General features: G+C 46.0%; 1 protein-coding gene across 1 annotated transcript in view; it reads left to right on the top strand.

Annotated features, from left to right (window-relative positions):
• The window catches only part of LOC146864194 (chondroitin sulfate proteoglycan 4-like), a 432950-nt gene that overhangs the window by 381464 nt on the left and 30345 nt on the right, over positions 1 to 21141 (top strand). Inside the window, exon 9 of the mRNA XM_085631285.1 lies at positions 10236 to 10419. Coding sequence (XP_085487411.1) covers positions 10236 to 10419 — 184 coding nt within the window. The remainder of the gene's footprint in view (positions 1 to 10235; positions 10420 to 21141) is intronic.

Genomic DNA, 21141 nt, shown 5'->3' with positions numbered 1-21141 from the left:
AGACGATTTGCTTAAATCTGATCGTCTCCAGGAAATTCATACATATAATCCTTAGTTCTTTCTTTGTGATAGTGGTGATGCTGACAGGGTTAGAGAAATATTCAGGGCGTCCCAAATCAGCCACAAAATTTTTACTGTGATTAAGCCAAGGGATGCAAGATACCCGCTGCAAGTTCAGGCAGTCATTTATCACATCCCGGTTAAGGCCAGTTGCTGTGCTCGTCCATATCTTTTGCCATAATAAAACCGGCTGTATTTTAATTAGGTCAGATAAATATGACATTCCCAATTCAGCATGGCAAATGTACGTAGCCGTACTATTCGGGGCTGCTAGAAGATATCTTTAAAACGTATTCTCGCCTTGCTGCAATGATTCTATGTCTGCATATCCCCAAATTCCGGCTCCGTACATTGCTGTTGAAATGCATTTAACTTTATAAATTGTTAGCAACTCGCCAATGGTGCGCTTTCCTAATTTCCTGGCAAAGTTTAGAAGAGCTCCTATAGCTTTGACGAATAACTGTTTTCTTTATGTAATGGCGTTTACCCATTATCCCCTTTTTTCGAAAACAATTCCTAGGTATGAAAAGTAATTGGCAAATTCAAGTTTTTTGTTGTTGATAAAAATGTCCCGACACTTTACGGTAGGCTTGCTATATTTCATAACATATGTTTTTGTGATATTTACATTAAAGTCTAGGCTTGACATTTAGGTTGTAAAACTCGAAACAGTTTTTTGCAAACCTATTTCCGTACGGCATAAAAGGACGGCATCATCTGCATATAATAATGCACCAATTGGCCGTTTGCCAATACAGGGTAAGTCCTGACATTCCCTCATTAGAGTGGCGCCTAAACCATTTATGTACAAGGTGAAGAGGAATGGGGCTAACACACACCCCTGCCTTACCCCCCTTCCTAACAGGGAAATTTGAGCCACGCTCCCCTGCACTTCCATAACGGACGCTTATCTGTGCTCCTTGATATAACTCCCGTAGGAAATTGATAAGTGGGGTTTCCACCCCTATGGACTCTGAAATACTCCAGAGTTTCTGGTGACTTACACAATGAAAAGCCGAACTCAGGTCGACAAAACACAAAAAGAGATTGCCGCGTTTGGCTTGTGTATATTTACCTCATATCGGGCTTAAATTTAGGCCCTGTTCCACAGTACATAGTCCTTGGCGGAATCCATACTGTAGTTCCGAGATCACTCCCATATCCTCTGCCCACATCTGCAATCTGTTTAAGATGACTCGCCCACCACTTTCACGAAGGAGTCCAGAAGTGAGATAGGTCTATAGCAGGCCGGGTCGCTGCGATCTCCTTTTTTAGGAATGGGAACGAGTATGGATTCCGCCGAGGTAGGAATAAAACCCTGGTTGCAGCAAACCTTTAAAACAGATGTTAATAATGGGCCCCACAGCGGGCTGGATTTATAAAGATCCACAGGTATGCTGTCTGGGCAAGGGGCTTTTCCTCCCACACTCAGGTTGATAGCTAATATCACCTCGTCCACATTAAAATCAATATCGATTGGGAGGTAACTCGCAGGACTTATTCAATGATCCGTGCATTGGTTGTTATCAGAATTATCACAATATAGCTTGGAAAAGTGAGTCACCGATTGGTCCTCTCCAATCGTAATCTCAGTGGTGGGTTTATTTTTAGGGGCCAGGAACGGGGCATTCACTGCCTTCCAGAAACCTTTTGTATCTTTTAGTTTGGTCGCTTGTTGGAGAGCCCGCAATATTTGGTTCTTATGGCCTCCTTACGGTCTCTAAGTGAGATTCTGTACGCTGTTCTGGCCATTTTTATTTCAGCCTGATCTCTAAATGGCTTATGTCAGGCTGTTTTTAGGGCTGCGTGGGCTTTGCTGCAGTTAGTATCAAACCAGCCTGTCTTTGTAGTTTTTTTTTGTTTGTTCTATAAATAGGTTCTTCTTTATGGCCAAAGATATATTTTGAAAAGAGTTTAAAATGTCAGACTCTGCAGCCGTCTCATGAAGGCAGACCGCAAAGTTCGTTTTACAGCAGCTTAGAAGCGACTTGGTTAGCTTTCGTGGATCCACTCCTGACCATGTAATTGTGTATCCATTAGATCTATTTATAGCAATGTCCTGTACGGGATGTGTGGCCTGGTGTCTTTTAGTAAACACTTTAGCCGGCATATCTAAGGTAACCCTAATGGGGAAGTGGGGAATTTTAAAATTGTATATTCGACTGGCATATCTATTCGAAATTAACACATAGTCTATAGTAGAGTGCATCCCACGTCCATTGAATGTGCTACTGAAAGGAATGGGAGGTGAGCATAGTTCATTGGCAAAACCCATATCCGCGGAATATTTGATATGATTTAGTTGGTCCCCAAGAAGGAATGCTTGAAATGAGTAAAGTCGTTCCCGTCATCAGGTGTTAAACCGCAATTACCTCCTTCAGCATGAGGGCACAGACCAATGTTAAAACCCCCTCCCCAGATTACACAAATGTCCTTATTAATTTCCTTTTGCATTTTGTTCAAATACTTCTGTAAATGCCTCAGAACTACCTCTGTTTGTGCTGTAGGGAAATTATTATTAAAGTTCAGTAGAACAGTACAGTAAGTATTATCGATGTGCAGTTTTAGGACCTGGTAGTAGGTGTTTGATGCCGTGAAATCTAGTTTTTAAGCATTCACCCTATAGGAGATATAAGTGCATAAACCTCCCTTTTTTCTCCCGTGACTAGAAAGTACAGCCGGGGTAAGAAATGTTTTATACCCGTTAATGTGCTGTGCAATATCCACCCAGGTTTCCTGGATGCACAATATGTCATAAGTGTCTCAAATTCAAACCAGGCAGGATTGGAGAGTTTAGTAGTTAGACCCGCCACGTTCCAGAATAAGATTTTGCTAGAGCAGGTCTTGCTCTCTCTTCGGTTGTTGTTCTTCTTATAATTGAATTCAACATTAGGTACACTAGAGTGATGAACAATGCAGTTTAATCAGTGTGGGGAAGAAGTACTTATGGTTGTCCTATCTATTCCCTTCTCTTTGTTGCTATACTCAGTAGTATCTCTGTCCGCTATAATGTTGAACTGATCTTCTGCTTGAGGCCTTAGGTTATGGTGAGTAGAAGTAATTTGTGTATAATTTGTAGGACTTATCTCGATATAATAGAGTTCCTTATAGTCAGTGAGTGTTGATCAAATTTAAGTCTGCAGGGCTCTCCACGGTGGTAAGTCAATCTATATCATCTAATGATGGCAATATGTCGAATCTATTCTGCATTGGTAGGCGAAATTGGTGTAATGGGGCAAAATGTGGGCCTCTCCGCTGTAAAAAGTGCTGCGTTTGGTTCAAGGGAGGATAAAAGTAACCAAGGGGCAGTATATTAATTCCCCTATTTGTCACATGATCACTGCCAAGTCTAGACAGAATCTCTCGGGTCAATTTGGGCATTTGAAATGTGAGAATTATGCAGTCACCAGGAAGTGTTTTATCCCTTTTCCCCACCTATCCCACTCTTCTCGCCATCTTTAATTCTCCAAACAGGGCCTCTCTTAGCCCAGTTTTAGTACCAAGCCAGGAGAGAGCCATGGTTCTCAAAGCCTCCCATGTTTCATCCTCCTGGGAGGATGCATGTGGGACATTTGCTAAAATAATAGTGTATGGAGTAGCCTCCGGCGGCAGGTTCAATCTAGGGCCTTCCTTGTCCATGCATGTTGCACTGGTGGGAGTCGTGGGCTTCTTTAATCTAGCTTCTGTGTAAGAAGTTACACCTATATGATTTATGCTATGGTCACGCTTATTGCCTACAGATGTTTTAGCTGTACCTCGAGTGGAATCATCCTGGGCGGGCGGGACAACCTTTGCTGGATCTATTATGGAGTTTGGGGTATTATTCGGGGGATTGTTGCAACGTACACCATGGCTATTGCTCAATAGATCTTCGATAACTGTTACCCTAATCAGCAGTTTCTCTAGCGGTTCTACAACTGTTTTTTGAAGGGCTTCTAATCTATTGCTGATTTTGTCATAATCCTCCTTGTGACTGTTTTTATCAGAGGTCAGTGCTGAGGACCTTGTTCCCCCCTTATCAGGTTTGTCAAGTTTAGGTTTATTATTACTCTTCTTTTGCTTTTTCCCTGTTATCTTAGGGTTAATTAAGGATACATGAGGATCCGGGGTCACTACAGTTGCATCTGGGTTACTAGGGCGCTTCGATGGAGGTTGGTTCTCATGTTCCTGATCAGATACATATATATGATCAGACGTGTCCTGCACACACCCATTTGCCTGGATACAAAGATTTTGGGTGGAGATGTGTTCCGCGTGAGGAGGACATGGATCTACATACTCGGGTTTGTAGGCCCCGTAGGTACCTCGCTCGCCCTAGTACCCTGATTTAGTGTTACTTCCATGGTGTGTATTTGTTTCTCAATAGTTCTATTTCCCCAGAGATAGTTCATGAGAGAGTTCTGAGATCCCCCAACCACCCTGGATATGGTTTCTGCTTTCCTTTTTCCCATGTTTCCTTCCTGCCTGAGCTCAAGCCAACTCTATATGTTTAGGGACCCACCCCCATGGTTATACAGATATACCCCCCGCACTGTTAGTACCTAGAGGATTTAAATGTAAATGTAAATGTTGTAGACTTGTAAAGCGCACAGCTGCCCCAGCAACGGGGCGTCCCGGTGCTGTAGACCGCTGGGGAACCCGTCCTGGCTATCCCTGTGAGATGGTCCCTTTCTGGGTATCTCCAAGTTGAAACCAGGCATCCCCGGCGTCTGTGGGGGGCCGTTGTAGAGATGAGGCAAGCTTAATGCCCAGAGTTGCCGAGTGTGTTCCTGGTTAGAGTAGGTACCGAGGCGAGAATTATCGAGTCAATTTTGACCCTGGTCCACGACCCTGCCGCGTTGGGAATTGAACCCTGGTCGATTCTCTGCTTACGGGTCTGCCGCCTCTAACTAGTGAGCCACACCTCTCCATTTAGTAACAAATAATAAGCAAGCAAAAAAAATGTTTGGGTCACTGTGAGATTAAGTAAGCCCCATTACTGGGCACAGGGAAAAAGAGAGTTAGAGTATGTAAGACTCTATATTTGTGGAGGTTCAATCAGACAAGTAAAGTCGAGGATAGTGGCATAGTAGCTTCACAGTTCTCTAACGTCGCGCTGGTCTCCACTGCTCTTATTTGTGCCAATGCAGATTCTCTCACAGCTGTTATAGTTAAAGTAAAAAAACAATCCAAAATGAGCACAATGGGTGCTAGGGGGGCTCACCCTCCCGATGTATAATCCTTCCTGTGGATGTCGATGGTGTGGCCAGCCCGGTTTCGTTCGGTCTAGAACGGGCTAAGACGGGCCGATCTTGGGCCGGGTCTAGCCAAGCCCGGGCACACCCCGCACGCGTCCCGTGCTGCGGGACTGCTCAGCTGCTTAACTTGCGCTCGAAGAGTGACGCCGGTGGGAGCCCCTCCCCTCACCGGCAACAAGCCAAGGGAGCAGCTAGAAAGTGCTCTGCGCTCTGTTCCGGTGTCCTGGGACCCGGAAGTGGAAGTGAAAAAAGTGCTACATGCTCCGGACTGGTTCTTTCAAAGTCTTGCTACAAACACAACCCTGTCTAATTCAGGAAGGCCTCGTCTTGCGAGGAGCATTAATTGTTATGCCGGAGAGTCTATGACAACAAGTAATTGAAAAAGCCCATGAGGTACACCACCACAAAGAGAGCTCTTCGAGATGGAGACTGGTTTCCTCATCTCGACGAAAGGGTTGAAAGAGAGTTAAAGGCCTGTCACTTATACAACTGCCTCTCATCACACATTACTCCGTCAATGTCCTTCAAACATGTCCGAATTGCCTAAACATGCTTGGGAGAGAATTGCTGTTGATTTCCTTGGCCCTCTTGAGAATGGACATCATCTAATGGTTATTGTTGATGAACACTCCCATTTTCCACTAGTGGAAGTTCTTTCATCCATCACTTATGAAAAGGTTATTGAAAGACACATGGCATCTTTGCAACACGGGTTGTCTCTGTGATCTTGAAATCTGACAATGGCCCATCCTTCAATAGTCAAGAGTTCAGAGACTTTCTAAGCCATCTTAACATAAAGTACTCCTCTTTGGCCAATGGCCTGGTAGAACGATTCTTGCGTACTCTTAAGAAAGCTGTGCAATGTGCTGCATTCAAGAAGTTCGACCTCAAGGTTGTTTTGAATACCACTCTTTGAGCTTACCGATCGACCCCTCACTTGACTACAGGGGTAAGCCCTGCAACTTTAATGTTTGGGAGAGCCATGATAACTAAGTTACCTCAATGGACAAACCTCAGATCAAAGACTGAGAAAGGCATTTACACAGATCATTCTGATCGCAAACGGAAAATGGAAATCTATTCTGACAAGCAATGTCAAGGGAAAGATGTCACTTTCAAGAAGGGAGATCGAGTCCTAGTTCAACAATCCAGAAAATGAAAATCAAATGCTCCTTTCGAGGCTAAGCCCTTTTCTGTCACAACCACCAAAGGACACATGTGACTGCCCAAAGTTCTGGGAAGCCTCTTACAAGAGATTCTTCTCACTTCAGACATGTGGCTAATCACTGGCCAAACATCGATGTCACTGTAGACACTGAGTCCAGACAGATAGTTAATGATCTTGCAACTGCTTTTGTTTCCACCTCACCTATGCAGATCCATGACACTTCGACTGCCAGCTACTGGTTTCTGATGATCAGATCAGGTCATGTGATCCAAGCGCTTTATAAGTGCATATGTATTTGTAATTATTTGTGTATACATTTATTTATTTAAAAAAGTTTTCACTTTTTATTTAACAAAGAGGGAGATGTAGTGCTGTATAAATAAAGAATGATGGAAATCTTTTGATTTCTGATGGACTCCGTAGACCTGTGATGTAAGCGTTGGAGGGTAATGAAGTCAAGGCAGGTTTGGAACACTGGGTTCTTGCTTACACGCTGAATATAGCGTAGTCATTGGGGAGTACCCGGGCTGGGTAGGACGTTCAAGTATGGGCTGTCATGTACCTTCTAGGAAAGACAGCCTCTTCTATCACCATTGTTCCTCACACTAGGCTACACATGCAGCCCCTCAAAGAATGCCTCTTCGCTCAATGGTCTCAAGCGGAAAGTCATTTGGATGATTTTGTGTTGGTACAAGTTAAGCACACTGCTCTCTGCAATGGTGGAATACTAACAACTTGTTACAAGGCAGCCTTTTGCAGATCCAGGACTACAAGTGACCATTACAATTAACAACTCTCTCACAGGTTGGAATGTGCATCTGAACAACATGACTGTCCAGAAAATGAGGCCCTCAACAAAAAGATTTCCACATCAACTACTTGGAACTGCTAGCTGTTCACTTTGCTCTGAAAAGCCTTCTTACAAGCCATTCTGGGCAAAGTGGTCCCATCAAGACAGACAAGACTATTGTACTACCTACAGAAACAGGATAGCACACACTCCCCTCAGCTAGTACGCTTAGTCCAGGGTACCTGGAATTGGGCACTCTGCCACAACATTCACCTCATGGCTGAGCATCCCTTGTGGGGAGGAAAACAACTTTACACTCCTGCTCATCAGAATGCATCAAAAGGTTCATGAGTGGGAACTCCACCCCCAGGTCCTTCACTGTTACTTCCAACGTTGAGGCACCCCACAGATAGACTTGTTTGGCACCCCAGAAAATGCAGCATGCCCAAACTTCGCCACTAGGTACCCACACAGACAGTCCATGAGCAATGGACTGTGGATGATATCAGCCTACGCTTTTCGACCTCTCCCATTGCTTCCCCATATCATGAGGAAAGTCAGAAAAACATCACTATCCATCATTTTAATATCCCCAGTATGGCCAGACAGCCCTGCTACACCACTCTCATGGAAAAGTCCATCAGCCCTCACGAGAAGCTGCCATTGAGACTGCACTGTGTCACAAAGAGACAGTGTTAAGTGAGGAATCTGGATCCCAGACAGCTTAACCGTGAGAATTGGCAGCTCTAGCTCCTAGAACTCTGGTACCTCAGCCATGATCAGGAATGTATGTCCATCTTTCCAAGAACTTTAACTTGCTAGAGCCAACTGTTCAGGATAATATTGCTTAACGTTTGCACTTCCAAAAAATGGGCTTTGCCTAACCCTCTATTTGTTTATACTTTGCGGCAGTCACAGCATATATACATAACAGGTAGCACTCATCCCTGTGTGGAATTCCAGTTATTAGGGCCATCATGGAGGGTCTCAAGAGGGTGATAGCCTCTAGAGTGCCACCTACTCCCATGTGGAATCTCAGTGTAGTCCTCTCCAGGCTCATGGTACCACCATTTGAACCTATGCATTCATGCCCTCTCAAGTTACTCTACTGAAAGATGGATGTTTGGTGGCCATTACATGACATTTATGCAACTCCAAGTGCTCAGCCTATAAGAAATATTCAATCAGGTCCACAAGGATAATGTTGTTCTTAGAACCAATCCTAAGTTCCTCCCTAAGTTGGTATTAACCAAAGCATAGAGCTCCAAGTCGTCTGCCTGCAACCAGGTTCCATTGCTCAGAGATCACTCCACACATAGGATATCAAAAGTGCTCTAATGTACTACATTGACAAGACCAAGCTATTCTGTAAATTGGACCGTCTTTTTGTTTCATTTGCAAAGCCTCAAGGAGGACATCCCATCTCCAAGGAAGACATAGCTAGGTGGATAGTCACATGTATTCAGACCTGCTATCATTAAGCAAAGAGTGTGTTATCCACTTCACCAGGGTTCACTGCACCTGCAAAAAAGGGAGGGACTGTGGCCCTTCTAGGAAACATCCCACTGTTGAATATTTGTGAGGCAGTGGCATGGTCAACACCATACACCTTTACTGTTTGGATATCTTATCCCATCAGCAGACCATGGTTTCAGATATCTGCATCATCCGCACTCTAGCCACCTCTTCTGAAAGCACGTGTATCAACAGCCACACATGCTACAAACAGAAAATGCTACTTACCCTCTAAGCATTTCTCTGTAGCATGTAGTGCTGTACAATCACACGTGCATGCCCTCCTCTGAGGAAGCCTGTGTCTTTTGCATATCTCTTGCTTTCTGTATTCCTCCACACATTGCCCTTGGAACACCTTAATTTAAGTTTACACTCCATTTATACACTGCCCTTTGTGTAAAACACAATCTAACATGGAGTCGGTGCCCATGCGCAACGTACATTAAAAGGCGGAGTCACACTATATCTCGTGACTCGACAGACTTCCTCAAACAAAAACAACTGTCAAACGTCCAAGCTTAACACTAGATGGCAAGAGTGTGATAAGCATGTGAATCTACAGCACCACTTGCTATGAAGATGCTTACAGGAAAAGTAGCTTTTTCTTTCACAGGGAAATGTGAAATATTTTTTATATTTCATGGTACACTTTGATATTAGTTTTCATATTGCAGAATTTTTGTTTTGCAATAACAACACACAAACACAATATGTTTAGAGGATACAAAATGTGTAACTGTAATATGGTCTAATAGTGCCATTGATGGGTTCTGATGACATAAACCATGAGCCCGAAGGCTGAGTAATTTGTAAATGTCACAATAGGCGCTGGTGGCAATATTACACCATATTACACTTGGTACCCATTATATATGTTTTATCTTGCATATTCATTTTGTGGAAGTTATCTTGAAAAAGCTGTTTTCTTCCAGGCGAACCTAATAACGTGCACTGACTGGAGTTCGAATATTTAGGGTCTGTTTGGGCAACAGCGAGGATCAGTGGATTTAGGCAATTCTGTGACAGCAGTGTTTACCATATAATTATGGATTTACCATATTTGTCACATAATTTGCAAAATTTGAAAATGTCACTAGAAATTTTGTTCCTTGCTCAAACGGATGAAAATAATACTGCCAGATACGTGCTGCATTATTTGCATTTTAGCCTCATAATTTACCATGCTACTTAATCCTGGTAGGTTTGACAATGCTAAAGCTCTGCACAGTGGTTTGGGGGCTGTCAGTGTGATGATAAAACCCGAATTTTTTAAATAACCCTAAAATAGTTTCCATCTTTTATGATTCCCTTTGAAGTACGGTATTTTATACCATTGCATTTTATGCAATCGAAGCACAAAAATGTATGTGTGCGTACATATAATATGTATTGTATTTCACCTGAATAATATATTTTTGCTTTAGAATTACAATATCGTAAACGTGTCTTCTCTTTTTCTGTGTAGGTGAATGAAAATGTAGTTATGTATGAACACATGATAAGCGAGCATATGTCGTGGAGCGAAGAAGACTCCTTCTCGTTTACTGTTGCATCACCCCCTGCATTTCTTGCTGCCCAAGTGTTTCAGATCACCATTTCTTATGACGCCATTGGACCTGAGAGACAAAGTCGACTTCTGGCAAATACAGGCAAGGCAGCATTACACAGCTTCTTTTATGTATATGACCTGTCACTAAAGTAGTATAGATTCTAAAATAACATACTTACACTGTGTGTTTTCTCTTTTAGGTTACCTATAGTCTAGAAATTGGCAACACATACCGAGTTATTAAATTGTGTTCGACATGAAGTCTCATTTTTTACTCCAAGCAACTTCAGCTATTGCCACAAACATCTAACGTTTCTAAATTTTATATTAAAGTCGTCTTAGCTTCTAAATTTCCTTGTTTATCTAGGTGGGACTTTTTTTTAACTGTGGGGCAAGAATCCCCTAAAACTGGGCTGTTACCTTCCTTTCCCTGCAAACGTGTTTTTTAATTCACCACTGTTAGGCGTAGACACCTGTGAAACATTTTCCATGAAGGTAGGATACATTTCCAACTTGGGACTCATCAGAAATTCTAGCTCCCCTTGACAAGTTTTCCACCTACAGTGTGAAAAGGTTATTGAATGGCAAATGCCTCATATGTCTTTTTGTACTCTCTCTGGTAGTTGCACTGTGAGCAAATAGCCGTTTGTCAAGAGATGTCATTGATTACTCCGATAGATAGGGAAGCAGTTCACCTGTGGTATAGCCTTGGCCTTTTTTTTAGACCATGCACTAACAGAAGAGCAGATCTTCCTGGTTTGTTTTTTTCAACCATCAAAAGGGTCAAAAGTGCCATGCCTCCCCTCAAATCTTGTTGAGATCTACTCTGAAGCTTCTTGGAGTCCCCCATACAAGCATTATATTCCCTGCTTATACCCCCCTCATCTCGAATTTGAGAGGTTTCAGTCCTAGAGACAGTTCCTACTCCACACTGAGAAGCATAAAACCTGAGACTTGTAAACCTATATTAAAATATTGCTCCACCAGATAAAGCAAAAAGATAGAGGGCTTTCTTCGTCTCCAAGTGAGATTCCACTTGAGGTAGGTCTGCATTAGCGATGTACATAAGCTTAACATTGTAGTCACACCAGCACAGTTACACACATAGATCATTTTAGTAACTCTACAATCCCGTTCCTCATCTCGTTGCTTGATGTCATTGGTTCTAGGTCTTTTGATACCTACTGTTGAAGTACTTCATATCTCTGCCTCTGTTAAATCTGTAGACTAGGCAAAGAGAAGAAATATAGATCTCTTGGACATTACCTTTTTTTTAAGAATTCATTCTTTACAAGATTATTGCAATCCTCTCATCCATCATTGACAAGAATCATCCCTGATTATTACTATTCCACCACCTGACAAGGTACGAAAATTAATAGATTTAGTCAAAGTGTCTGTGGAATCTCATTCTGTATATTAGGAAAGCAAGTTTGATGGTTCTACTCCGCTGCTATGACTGGTTTCTGTGAGATTCTTTAGCTGCTCTAAATTGGCAGATCTTTCACAGAATGATTAATAACGGAATAATTGTATACTACCAGATCATCAGTATAGGAAAGGCTATGAGTTGTCTATATGCTCACAGATATTACATTGCTTTTCCATGAAGCGTGTACTGTGGAACATCACTTTGAGTCTAAAGCATTATGTGAGACAAAAAATCATGGACCCTACTTTTTTGTTTTTCTTAATATGCTGATAGCGAAATAATGAAAATTAATATTAAAACAGACATCTACAAAAAATGCACCCATAGAAAAAAAACTCACCCTGGTCGCAATGGATCTATGTGTTGATGTGTATCCAAACAGTGGGTTTCAACTCTGTACTAGCAGAAATAATGGCATAGACAAATAATCTTTTCTGCTAGCAGCAGGAAAGACAGCAGACCCTAAGAAGAACATTCCAACTGTCAGCTGAGCTTTGAACGCGTCAATGACATAACTGCCAACAAATACATTTATGTTTGTAACATGTATGGCTATAGATACACATGCTCTGCATACTCCTGCAATCTAGCGTTGGGCTCGGATATTTGCTACTTGTTTTTCTTTGAACAAGTCTTTCAAGTAACAAGGTATAGTGACCCCTATTACTGGTAATGCGCATGGGCATCGGCTCCATTGTTTTTTCCCCTCCATTGGCTTTGGGCGTGTAGCCACTGAGCTGTCAGGTTGACAGTGCTTGCAGTACCTTTCGGTCTAATCACGACCTTCATCGGGCTCAGCGACTGGGTTGACTTGACACTGCCTTCGGGGCTTACGCCCCTTTCGGACCTTCTCCTTCATAATTTACCTTAAAAAGTTGACTGTGTGATGGAAAGGACTGTCCACAGTATCGCACAAAGTATCCCTTGACAGACCTCCACCAGGTTTGCAACTTTTGTCTCTCCCCAGGCACAACAAGGCCTTCTCCCATTCAGTCTGCCTTCCGCTCCAGAAAGACATTATGGTATCAATGCTCGCTTGACGACCTGTGGTGCAGCGGCAAGGAGCTAAAATCTCTTCAGGGCAATATGTCGAGGAGGAGACAGAGCTGGACGCCTCAGGCGAGCAATCCTTAAACTTCAGCCCTGAGCCGAGCTGCCATTAGGAGTTCGAAATGGAAAAACCACAGGTCCTCAAGGTTCAACCACGGAAGACATCAACCGTGAGTACTGCAGTTCCCCTCTGCCACCGCCCCACATCTAACTCCAGTTAAGCACCATCCTCTTAGGGGTGCCCAAATCGAGGACTTGGAACAGACCATCGTTCAGCCTCAGGCGAAGCACTACCCTCTTAGGAGTGCCCAAGTCGAGGACTTCGAACAGCCTATTCTCCAACCTCTACAGGAGGAGCTCGCTGCCAGGCAGAAGCAGATCCTCATTCACCTGCAAACCAGTAGGATCCTCAACCAGCATTCACGAAAGGCTCAGGCCACTATATCTCACAAGAGGAAGTAGACTTTTGAGGAGGCTCTTGCCCTGGAGCCTGAACCATCGAGCCAAGACCAAAACGCACCAGAATTGGGGCACTAGATCTCTACCGCCTATATTCAGTCCTCCACCTCCTCTTCCCCACCTACCTAATCTCCTCCACTACCTCCCTATTTTCCTCCTCTACCTCCCTATTTTCCTCCTCTACCTCCCTATTCTCCTCCTCATCTCCCCTCCTCTCTCTGTATCACCTCAAACACTGGGAGCCCCTACGCCTCAATCACCAGAAGGTCCCCCACACTAATCTCTTTGGGGAGCAGTCCAACTTTTCTATTTGGTGTTCATATATTGCCTTGCCGTGGTACACCATTAACACTGTGAAGTTCCAACTACAGCCCCTTCAGTTTCAGCCCTATGAAGCCTCAATTGGCCCTCAGCCCCATGGCGACCCGTGGGATGACTACGATGCTGACTGACATGTGGACACTGACCCAGACCTTCATCCTGCTAAACCATCCCAGCTAGACAACACTACCTCTTGCAACGAGGTTCTGCATAAAGCCACCGCTTTTCAAAGGTGGAGATTCACAAGGTCCAGGAGGATGAAGATTTCCTTGTGGAGATGCTGTCCTCCCCCCAGCACGCCCTGCAGTGCTTCCCTATGCTTAAAGGAATGACAAAATCCATTGTTGAAGAATTCAGGGAGCTGGTAAAAGCCAGAGTGGTCAACTCAAGAATGGACAGAAAGTACGAACCATCCATACATCAGCATACAACTCCCTCCATGCTCCCTCATGGTCCATATGGTCTGCAACTCATCAATGTCCAGGGCACTGGCGATGCACCTACACTAGACAAGGGAAGCAGGAAGATCAAAGCGGTTGGTAAGCGAGTCGCAAATCAGTTATCAACCCAGTGCCAGATTGCCAATTCCATCGACCTGCTGTCCAGGTATCATTTCCTCTAACATCTCCCAGAACAATGCAGGAATAGTGTCCATGAGCTCGTTTCATAGAGGAAGATTATTTCAAATGCCACCATACGGTGTGCCTTGTACGTTGCTGATACTGCAGTGCATGGCATCAATTGTAGTGACCTCATCCAGCACCATGCCTGGCTGCGTGTCTCTGGCTTCAAGCCAGAAGTACAGCAGCATCTGCTCAACCTATCCTTTGATGGGGAGCACCTCTTTGGACCACATTGTGACCAAATGTGCGGAAAGATGAGAAAGGACATGGATACAGCCTAAGGCTATCAAGGCACTCCAGAGGCTTCTACCCGGGGTACCTTTAGGAGGTCCAAGTAGACAGGGTGCCAGGACCACTTCCCCCGAAGCCACTACTTCCTGTAAGAGGCTGCAGTAGAGGTCTTCACAGGCCTTTTCAAGGGGTGCCTACAGGAATAACAACTCCCAGGGCAGGGGAAAAGGAGGTGCAGCTAACGGAGCCACCTCTGCTAAACAGTGTCTCACTTTCTCTTCCTTCGATCACACTACACCTTCTCAGGTGAAAACTGCAGGGGTTTCTTGTACTGTGGCAACAGCTCACCTCTGATAAGTGAGTTCTCTCCATCATATAACAGGGCTGCTGCTTAGAACTCACTACAACCCCACCAAACATCCATCCTCGCAGACACACCCTCTCCCCAGAACATCAGTGCCTCCTCTAGGAGGAAGTAGAGGCTCTTGATTTGCAAGGGGGCCATAGAGCCGGTGGACCAACATGGAAAAGGATTATACTCCCTATACTTCCTTATCCCCAAGAAGAACTGATCACTGCAGCCTATACTCAACCTCAGGCCCCTCAATGACTGTATCCTGTTGGAGTACTTCCACATGGTAATGCTCCAGGGTGTCATCCCTCTACTACAGCAAGGCGACCTCATGACCGCACTCGACCTGAAATATGCCTACTTTCACATTCTGAACCACCCCACACATTGTCCCTACACTTTGGAATCACCACGGCCCCCAGGGTGTTCACAAAGTGTCTTGCCATGGTAGCTCACATCTTAGGCGGACCAGCATCCACATGTTCCCTTACTTGGATGGCTGGCTGATGAAGAGCTCGTATAAAAAACAGTGTTAGGCTTATATCCAAACCACCATAGACCTATTGCACAATCTAGAGTTCACCCTCAACACAGTAAAGAACCAACTTCAGCCCCTTCAGATTCAGCCCTTTCCCAGGATCAGTCCTCAACTTAGTCACTGGAAAAGCTTATCCTAGCCAAGCAGCCGTTACTGCGCCATTTTCAGACAGATTGCAAAATAGTTGTGAGGAAGGTCACGCTGCTCCTAGCCATGATTGACTCCTGCATTGCTGTAGTTCCCCAGTCAAGATTATACATGCGTCTATTGCAGGAGAGCCTAACTGCCCTCTGGTCACAAGCGGAGGGTCCCTGGGAAGATTTTGTGTTTGTTTGGCCCAGCACACATTGCTTTCTGCAGTGGGGGAACATCAACAATCTGTTGCAGGGCTGGCCTTTTTTCGACCTAGTTCGAAAAGTGACCATCATGATGGATACTTTCTTAACTGGCTGAGGTGCACATTACAGTACTTACCTGTTTCGGGCATGTGAGCACCACACAATCTGGGTCCCTGCATCAACCACCTACAGCTACTGGCTTCCCAATTAGCACTCAAAGCTGCTTCTGCCACATTTAACACTAGGTGGTCCTTACCAGCACAGACAACATAACCGCCATGTACTACCTCCAGATACAGGGTGGCACTCACTACAGTTGTCCGCATTAGCTCAGGGCTTTTAGTAGTGGGTACTCCCCAAAAAGTCCATCTACTGGCTCAGTACTTTCCGGGATTGGACATTGACTTTATAGACCTGCTCAGCAGGATGCGGCAATTCCAAAAGTGGGAATTTGTCTAACAAGTTCTACTCCTGTGCTCCTAATGATAGGTTCCCCAACTAGACCTCTTCGCCACCGCCAAAACTACCAAATGCCCAAACTTCACCTTCAGGTTCCCACACCCTCAGTCCATGGGAAATGCAGTATGGATGACCTGGTCAACAGTAGTTGCCTATGCTTTTCCACCTCTCACCCCTCCTATTCATGGATCGAATGCTTCAGCAAACATCCTTCACTCTCATTCTGGTGGCTCCCACATGGGCGTGGAAACCCTGGTTCACCACACTTCTCGACCTGCCCTTAGTGCCCCAGGAAAAGCTGCTCGGCCGACCAGACCTACTCACTTAGAACCTGGGCACAGTTAAGCACCCTAAAACCCAGACAGCTCAATTTCCCCATTTGGCTCCTGTAGTCTTAGAGTTTGGCTACTTCGGTCTTCCTCCTGAGTGTATGATTATCCTCAAGGAGGCCAGTAGACCCACAACACAGGTTTGCCGTGTGGCCAAATGGATCAAATGTGTTCCCTACTATCTCCCTAAACACATCGACCCTTTCAAGCTAACAGTCCAAGGTATAGGGCCTTATTCATATCTTGGCAGCATGTATACTCCGTCACAACAGTGACGGAGTATACATACCACCAAGGTTATGCACTGCCCTCCAAATTTAAAAGCAGGTGGACCTTAGGTTTAATCACGAGGATGACTAATCCATCTCCACCTTGATTATGCCCCTTTGACAGCTCTACGGAGTAAGGGCCGTCTGAGGCAGACCTCCAATTCCACCCACCTAATTTAGAGTTAGAGGCCAGTTTTCAATGCTTGTCACTTACAGGAAAACCCTGGTGGTAAGGGGCAGTGAAAACTGCTAAATGCTCCCCTCGCCATAGGAGAGGACTACCATAGCGAGGGAAGCATTTTATTTTCAAAAAGAAAATCCCACTTTTTTGAGAATAAAATAAAAACAAAAGTTTTGTGCAGGGCTCCATTATGTTGACAGAGCCCTGCACCAAACCATAAACAGCATTGACAGGAACTGCCATAGCATCCTCCCTCTAGCCACCACTTAAGGGAGAACTATTTTATAGTCAATGTAGAGCAATTGTCTCTATAGCTACATATGCCACAAACAGACAGTGTTGCTAATCCTGTAAGCTTCTGTTTGTGGAATCTGATGCTGTAGATTTATATGTTAGGTTATTGAACCTCGCGGTCTGCATCCAAGCACACCCCTTTACTCACGCGGGTTACCTTACCTTATCCCGGAACCCCCATCCTCACCGTGCACAACTTCCCACACAGCTAGGTCCTGAAGAAACGCCATTGATCTTTTATAGGCTAAGTAGGCGTGAAACATGTCAACCTCATTTTGAGTCACAAGGGCACATTGCGCCCACTTGCGACTCACCGACCTCCGTGTCTTTTTATTCTACCAGGGGTCCCACAACATGAAAAAACTTTATTTGGACACCCCTAGGTAATTTTACTCACAAACCTTGCACGCACGTAATCCATCAATTTCTTGGATACTCCCCCCCCCCCCCCCTTTTTTTATCCCACACACTCGCACTCCCCTATCAGCTTTTCTCTTTAAAAGATCTCCGCGAAAGAGACCCTTCGGGGGACCGTCGGGCATTGCAGCGCCAGCCCGACGAGGAGCAAAAAAGCCCGATGATGAAGCATGACATCCTTCGGGGTGTGTGAGGGCAATTAAGAGGCAAATTTGAGCCCTCCCTTTCGGGATTGAATCCTAGATACCAGGGATATACCTCTCTGCCTCCTTCACCTTCATCTCTCTCTCTCTTGCTCTCTCCTTGTGTCCCTTTCTACTCCCTGATTCTTCTTTTTCTCCGTTGAGCAGGTGTTTATTAATATATTTCTTCACCTCCAACGCGGAACAATGTCCTCATTGATTTAATAATGTATTGGTTAATAACAACCTGTTGGACTTGGCCCTTTTTCCCTAACTTTTTCGCTTTTATGGGAAAACGCATGTTACGTGAATGCATGTGAAATGCAAATATTGAATGCTGTGCGATGATGTACGCAGACTGAGATTCGCATTTTAAACATGTAACTTAAAATGGATGCCATAGCTGTGTGGTTGCGCCGTTTGACTGAGCTGGGTTAACAGTCTAGTGGTTATTTCCCAGCAACCCCAGCTTTTGGAGGGAAGCCTGGCACCCAGGGTGCTCTACCCCTCCCCCCTAGGCCAGTTAGACCCAGTTTCCCCAGACGCTTCTAGAAGCTTCTGGCACTGTCTGGTAGGTGGGGTGAGGGGCGTATAAAGGGCGGAGCTGGGCTGCCATGTGCTCAGTCAGAGGGGGGGACCTGGGAGAGAGGGGACTTGCTGCCAGGGGTTACCGCCACATGGGCCTGTGTGCTGGGCCCTGAGCCTACCTACCCCCCTCTACTGTCCACAGGGCAAGGGAAAGCTATAGTTGGGGCAACTCAGACCTGGAGAAACCTACGCAGGAGTTTTAGGCGGTAGGGCTTAGTCAGGGACCTATGTCACTGGAAGTGACAGGGCTTAGGTGCTGCCTTTTAAGCTGAGTGAGGGATCCTGAACTAACCCACTGATCTGGCCCGGCGGGAGGAGAACCCAGGGACGACCTGCAGAGACTAATTAGTCCGTCTTCAGCCACCAACTCAATCCCCCCTTAAGACACCCTCAACCAAGGGCGCAGGAAACAGCAAGCGCCTCGTGGGACCCTGACTGCAGTCCCTGCGGAGAGAGAGCGCTATATACAAGCTGCCTGTGGAAGGAGAGCGCTATATCCGGTGGGCGCTACCCTGGAAGGGACTGTGCTCTGCTGGTGAGTGTGGTAATCCCAGCTGCCTGCTACCTAGCGCCTGGGAAGCGCTAAATCCACGGCCCCCATAGCGCTGGGAGGAGAGGAGAAATTGTTTATTTGAAAACCCCGCGTTATCGCGGTCCTTTTGCTGACTTGAAACAGCGGGAGCCCACCCCGTGTTTCTGCTGCCTGGGTACTGTGTCTTGACAGCGGGTGCCCACCCCGCGTAATGGCAGCGCTCTGCATACTCCTTTAACTATGCGGGAGCCCACCCCGTGTATTGCCGCCCTTTTGGCCATTTGAAACCGGCGGGAGCCTACCCCGTGGTCCTTATGGCCACAGCGGGTGCCTACCCCGCACTTTGTCACCAGCCGGGAGTCCGCGCCGGCTTCCCCGTGACGTCGAGGGAGCCGCACTGTGATTGGCGCTAGCCGGAGTGCCCCGGGGGGAAGTCCCGCCTGCAGGAGGAAGCCGACCGGAAGAAGAGTCCAGGCGGGAGCCTACCCCGTGCTGGACGTCGGCCGAAGGACGTCGGCCCTCCCGCAGGGCTCCCACACAGTGAGGGGAGCCCCGCGCATCCGCGCCGAGAAGCCCTGGGTCCCAGGAGGGTGCCCAGGTGAAGCCCCGGATGGTGCCGTTGTGGGCGTGGCTCTCGTGAGGTGGAGAGAGCTCCGCAAGCACTGTTGCCCAGGAGCGAGGCGGAGGAAGGGGGGCCCGAGGCGCGTTGTCGGCGCCTGCCCCCACCGCCTGGAAGATCCGCCGCATCACCGGAAGAGCCGATTCCCCAGGAGCAGCCTGGGCAGACCTCCGAACGGCTGGTGAGTGGGGCCGAGGTGTGGGACTGCCGGGGGCTGGCTGAGGCACACTGTCGGTGCTTGAGGCCCCCGACGTACAGGGAGGGCTGAGGCACACGGACGGTGCTTTCCCTGCCCCTGAAGAGGACTTCCCCGCTGCCCCGCTTAGGAGAGGGCAGCGACAACGTTACGGGGACCTTGTGGGGCGCCCTTAGAGGTTAAGCCGTGTGGTAAATATTTCGTTACCGGTACTATTTTTTATGCGGTAAAGTCTATCAAGAATAACTCAGTAAATATAAGAGGCAGAATCCGTGGTATTAGAGGGTTTAAAATGCTTTATTCCTATGAAAAGGAAGACAATTCGAATTGTGGGCCTTCTGTTCCATCACCACGAAAGTTCAGGAAGGAAGGGAGCATATATTATTGACAGGTAATCATTTTTATAGAAAAGGCATTACAGTGAAACAGATGCAGTAGGCGTAACAACTGATAAGACAAAATAAAATATGCATGCGTAACTAGAATAGGCGTAACTAGAAAACGTCATTATACATGATGTCACAAGTGGGTGGATCCATAAAAGAATCCTGCAATGTCAGCAGAAATGTTTGGCAAAGATGCGCACGCAGCCGCATGACGTGTGATTGACGTGCAACTAGAGGGTGAAGGGGACTTGACATTTAGCTCTACATGTGGAGACAGAAGTCTGGGGTTATGTCAACCTAATCCCAAATCATATCTAATATCCTATGTTTAAAGAACTGTGTTATCCAAAAGGAAAGGTCTCTTAGGATAGAATCTTATTCTATACTGACTATACTGACTGCTAGTGCGTGTACAAGCGTCTAAGTGTCTACACTAGATGCGAGGGGGTAGGAATATTCCATGGTAACGGGGCTATGAATTACTTGCATGAGGACAGCGAGGCCTGGCCCCTTTGCACGGTAGCTGGAGGAATGTTTACCTAAACTACTAGACAGGAATGCATCGGATGAGGAGCGAAGGAGATAATCTCGAAGGTGAAATACAGTTTTTGGCAGGCGACAGGCTGGATCAGGCACCGTTAGCCGCGCAGGGAGTAAGACAAAGTTCATGGTCACAGATGCAGGCTCAGACTGGAGCTTTCAGAGGCAGAAGGCAGGAAAAGGCTTGATGACAGAATTCGGGCCTACTCGCCTGAATCGGTGAAATGTGGAAAGTGAACCATATAAAGTCGGTGGCCTTTCATACTTAGGAATGGAATATCTGACCCATTCATGGCGGATCTGAAAGAGGACATGCTGACGGTGGACGCACATATATTTGCGTCTTCAGAACTAGAGCAGGAGAGAACATACATGTACTTATAGCATGCACATGGAGCCGTTGGGGTCTACGATAGGGGACATAACTGATCACAAAATTCATATTTCCTCAGCCGGGACATACAGTCGGTGCCCGCCCCACCCTGT

This window comes from Triturus cristatus, chromosome 2_1 (genome assembly GCF_964204655.1).
Source record: "Triturus cristatus chromosome 2_1, aTriCri1.1, whole genome shotgun sequence".
Classification (NCBI taxonomy): Eukaryota; Metazoa; Chordata; class Amphibia; order Caudata; family Salamandridae; genus Triturus; species Triturus cristatus.
Note: the sequence above shows the minus strand (reverse complement) of the source record. Positions and strands in the feature narration are given on the sequence as shown.